This window comes from Nicotiana tabacum, chromosome 19 (genome assembly GCF_000715075.1).
Source record: "Nicotiana tabacum cultivar K326 chromosome 19, ASM71507v2, whole genome shotgun sequence".
NCBI lineage: Eukaryota > Viridiplantae > Streptophyta > Magnoliopsida > Solanales > Solanaceae > Nicotiana > Nicotiana tabacum.
In genome coordinates, this window is record NC_134098.1 from 129,074,441 (window position 1) to 129,079,436 (window position 4,996).

The 4,996-nt window shown below is 32.1% G+C and overlaps 1 protein-coding gene across 1 annotated transcript; it reads left to right on the top strand.

The window, feature by feature from the left end:
- The first annotated feature begins 2,245 nt into the window (after positions 1 to 2,245).
- Positions 2,246 to 4,786, top strand: LOC107811533 (uncharacterized). Its single transcript, XM_016636490.2, has 3 exons — positions 2,246 to 2,678; positions 3,058 to 3,326; positions 3,869 to 4,786. The coding sequence occupies exons 1-3, from the start codon at positions 2,414 to 2,416 to the stop codon at positions 4,559 to 4,561; spliced, it is 1,227 nt and encodes a 408-aa protein (XP_016491976.2). The 5' UTR covers positions 2,246 to 2,413; the 3' UTR covers positions 4,562 to 4,786.
- The last annotated feature ends 210 nt before the right edge of the window (positions 4,787 to 4,996 follow it).

The window sequence follows — 4,996 nt, forward strand, 5'->3', positions numbered from 1 at the left end:
AGGGTACGTGCGTTGCACGTGTAAGACGCGTATATTAATTAGTAAGAAAATTGTATATGACGAGAACGAACTATGTATAATAGTAATTAATGTCCAAATAAATTCAACATACAATTGAAATAAAAATTGAGTGTAATTACATTAATATAATAGGTGAATTCAAATATGTTGGATATGTTCTGAACCTGCAAAAGTCAACACTTTGATTAGTTAAGGTAGTAATATAATATTTGTAATTATAAATAATACTCCCTCCGTTTCAATTTATGTGAACCTATTTCCTTTTTAGTCCGTGCCAAAAAGAATGAACCATTTCCTTATTTGAAAATAATTTACCATTATGTAATGATTTATAACCACACAAAATATATGTGCTTCATTTTATATCACAAGTTCAAAAGTAATATCTCTTTATAGACAATATTCAAAAAATTTAAAAGATTTATTTAAAAAAGATTTAAAAGAAATACTTAAACCACTAATAAGGATTTAACATAATAAAAAAATTATTTGCTAATGCACTAACGTATGTTAATCCAACCAGAATGCACGTACTACTAAACTATTAATTTTTATACTTCTTACCTTGTCACCCCTTCTAACCTAGTTAGGATCCTCTAATGTTACAATTTTTTTTTTATGGGGAATTACAATCCATCATCACTAATATTGACTACCATAAATTATTTCTTGGTGAGATAGTACTTTATTTTTGACTTCCTGTATTTATGAATTTATTTGGAGACCATACATTGAGCAAGATCGTATCAAATTGAGGATTAATATGCTTTTGTTCACATATACAAGAACACACCTTATTGCACAGTAAAATTAATTTGTAATAGTAGCGTAAATATCAAATAAAGCTACCTGAACCAGTAAAAACTGTCAAAATTTTGGGTATATGCAAGGACACCAATTGCCAAGAACTATTCTTTAAGAACACAATTATAATATTGTGATATGTATAATATAGTCAATTAAAAGAAGTAATTAAATTTAATTTTTTCTTACAAAATATGAGCAACTTGAGCTGGCATAACAATTAGTAATTAAAACTATCAAATACAAAGTGAAAATAATCTTAAATTAATAAAATATTCAATTTATATGAGTTAGAATGTCTGACCAATTTTATGTGATGAATGCAATGATCCAAAGAACTTGTACAACATTCGTATATGAGTCAATTTTAAACCAATGATCATATATGAGACATTATAAATAAAATCACAATTGACAAACTTTCTATATGCAATTGTTTATGAGTAATGCATTAAAGATCATTATTACGTAAGTTCAAGAATATAGAATAAGGTAGAAAATTTACCTCAATTCACAAGCAAATTTACCTATACGAAGGTTGATACTATAAACGATTTATAATAAAGAATGCTGGTTAATGGCTTCTTTTATAAAGTGGTTAGCTCCTCCTTATTTTAACTGTTTTGGTTCTAAAATTCTAGAAATTTAAATTGAATCCTAAGTAAAAATAAAGTGAAGATACAACATTACCATAAACTACGGTCGGTAAACTAATATTAAATTGAATCCTAAACCTACACCAAAAAAATAATGAAAATTGCATCTTAAACCGATACACAAGAAACAATGGAAAAAAAACATGCCATAATTTAAAAGAAAGAATCCTAAAAGTAAAGGAAACAAAAACGCAAGAATTCTAAAAGTAAAGGAAACAAAACCAAAGGAAAAGAAATCGTAAGGCAAGAATCCCAAGTAGTGTAAATTCTAAAGAATTCTAAACCTAAAAGGAAGTACACGGCAGTTTTTGATTTTGGGAAGAAAAAAAAGAAATTAATGATTATAATTACAAATATAACCAACATAAAATGTACTTAACGACATTTCGATAGGGTATTCGTGTAACCTATCTTAGTTTTCTTATTAAAGTCGCTAGAAATAAGTCTTAAATGTGAAATCTTGTGTAAGAAAGCAGTACTAGTAACTAAAGAAAAATAACTTTAATAGGGGAATTAAGAAAGCTCCAAACCCACCGCTATACACCCTGTCCTAATTTTTGTGAAGTCCCTTTCTCATCTTAACTCAACATCTTCTCATACGTAGGGTCTGATAGCTATGTAGATCTTTCTATTAACTCCTACCCCACCCCCAATCCAAAAAAATAACAAAAAATAAAATAAAAAGAAACTCCACATTTTCTTCAACCCTCTAGAGTTAGAGAGGACTATAGTTAAGACTTTGACTTGTGTGGGTTCGTTTACTACTCGTATCTCTCATCCACAGCTTGCATTATCGTACAATAAAGCCAGGTAATATAAAGGGGACGAAGAAACTCCCACTTTTTAGCCTAAAGATAATTGGGAGTTGGATTCTCTTTATGAAAAGTTACTGTTACTAAAGAAATTAAAGTTCATATTACTCCTATATTTTTATGGCAATTGTCCCATTTACAAGCATCATCATGAGCCAAAGCCAACAACATGAGCAACAAGATGACACCATCAACAACATTAACAACACCATTAAAGATGATGATGATCATGAACATGACATGGTCATGCCTGGTTTTCGATTCCATCCAACTGAAGAGGAACTTGTAGAGTTTTATCTTCGCCGTAAGGTTGAAGGCAAGCGCTTTAATGTTGAACTCATCACTTTTCTTTATCTTTATCGCTATGACCCTTGGGAGCTTCCTGGTATATATATTAATTTTCTACTCTCCTTTTTTTATTTCCCTCTTTCACTGAATTCCAATCTCTTACTCTTTTAATTACTTTTTCCGTTTCTTCTCAATCTTTCTCCATATTGATATTGGTACTTGTAGAGGCGAATTTAGAATTTTAAACTTAATGGATTCAACCTTTTGTTCTTTAACTTGTCGTACTTTTGAAATTATGAGTTCAGAATTTGTCAAAATTTTAGTGATTTCTCGTATAGATATATATATATCTATGTTCCATGTTTGAGCCAATGGTACAAAGATTGCATCCGCCTAGCACATAATATTGGATTAGATTGAGTGTTTAGGGGGTTTTCTTGTAAGTTCTATAACTTGGTTTGCTTTGTTGGTTTTAGCGTTGGCATCAATTGGAGAGAAGGAATGGTATTTCTATGTACCAAGAGATCGGAAGTACAGAAATGGGGACAGGCCTAATAGGGTGACAACTTCAGGTTACTGGAAAGCTACTGGAGCTGATAGAATGATTCGAAGCGAGAATTCGCAGTCGATTGGCCTGAAAAAGACATTAGTTTTCTACTCCGGCAAAGCTCCAAAGGGGATTAGAACTAGTTGGATTATGAATGAATACCGTCTTCCACAGCATGAGACTGAACGCCTACAAAAGGTAATAAATTCAAATACTTGCGAGTAACTTCACAAATTCCTTATTTCTTGACCGTCTTATGGTGTTCTTGGTTACAAAGATGTGCATATCAAGCTTGACTTTTTTTAAGCTTGACTGTTGAACCTACTGTTTTCTCCAAAGTGGGAAGCTACAGAAATCTATGTTAGCTCCAATTAATGTTCATTAGAAAACATAGTACTACTTTTTTTCATTCTCAATGTTTCACAAATCTCTAGATCCTTAAGATTAAGTTCATGAAAGAAACTCAATTAGAAGATATATAAAAGCATAAAGATGAAAAGGGTAAAATATGAGGAATAAAAATGTGAATAGAAGAAATGTACGTAGTTTGCCAATTAGTTGACAAGGGATTTAATCATAAATTTAGTTGAGTTTCTTAAATGCCCATGACGAAAACGTATATACACCAATATATTAACATGCATGGAAGATACGAATTAATTATTACGGGACTTCACTTTATGACATCAAATTTCGATTAGTGTGTAAATTACTGAATGAATCTATTATTTGTTTTTCAGGCTGAAATTTCATTGTGCCGTGTCCATAAAAGATCCGGAGTGGAAGACCATCCATCTCTCCCTCGATCACTTCCCACAACAAGAGCATCATCTTCTTCTTCCTCAAGAGGGACTACTAATTCAATCAAGAAACAACACCATCAACAAGTAGTACAAAACTCATTGATCTCTCCATATGTAGTAGGTCAATCCTCCCAACAGCAAATTGATGAAAAATTGAGTACTGAAACAAGTGCAAGCAGTACTAGCACTGATCACCACCACCATCATCACGTTGCTACATCTCTCGGCCTCAATTCCCTTTCAAATTCTTACAATTCCATCGCATTAGACCCCATGGCTGGGGGCGCAGTCACTTCAACATCCTCATTATCGCCTTTTGCTTCGTTAGTATCACCGAGTAGTACTGGTGCTGTAGTCGAGGATCTCCACAAACTAATCAACTTAGATCAGCAGGTCGCGTTTCATAATCAGCAGCATTTTCATAATAATCCCATTAACCATATTCCTGCTGTTGCATCCCAGCAGTTTTTGCAGCCACAAGTATTACCACAGCATGCGCAGCCTCAATCTTTATTGTTCCAAGGATCGCTTCAGTCGTCGTCGTCTTTTTCAGACAGATTATGGGAATGGAGTTCAATTCAAACTGATGCAAACTGTAAAGACTACCAACCCAATAACCCCTTCAAGTAGTCTTATCAATTAGCTACTAGACATATATATACATAGAGCTCTATATTTTTAAATAATGTGCATGGTACCTTTGTTAGGGTTTTGGGATCTTAGTTAGACTATTAATTTTTAGTTAATTGTAATTTCTCTTCCTATCGGTACTTGATTAAATATGTGATTTAGCTGTACTTTTCAATAAGGAAAAATGTTTATTAGTTAATTCATTAACTTCTATGGTATCCAACATTTTTATTTTTGTTGATTATCGAGTAAAACGGCCTTCTTGTTTGCAAGTTTTAGCTATGACATATATTTGGGAAAATTTGAAGGGGAAGTACTAATGGAGTGAATTACTTTTACCTTCTACTATTAAGCAAAATAAAAATACCTACTAATTATATCTAGAATTAGTTTAGGAGTCAAAACACTGTCTTGTATATGTCCCTTCATTATTCA

Coding starts and splice junctions, on each gene's coding strand:
- LOC107811533 (XM_016636490.2), top strand. CDS start 2,414: ATGGCAATTGTCCCATTTACAAGCATCATCATGAGCCAAAGCCAACAA. Junction 2,679..3,057: donor TGACCCTTGGGAGCTTCCTG/GTATATATATTA, acceptor TGTTGGTTTTAG/CGTTGGCATCAATTGGAGAG. Junction 3,327..3,868: donor AGACTGAACGCCTACAAAAG/GTAATAAATTCA, acceptor TTTGTTTTTCAG/GCTGAAATTTCATTGTGCCG.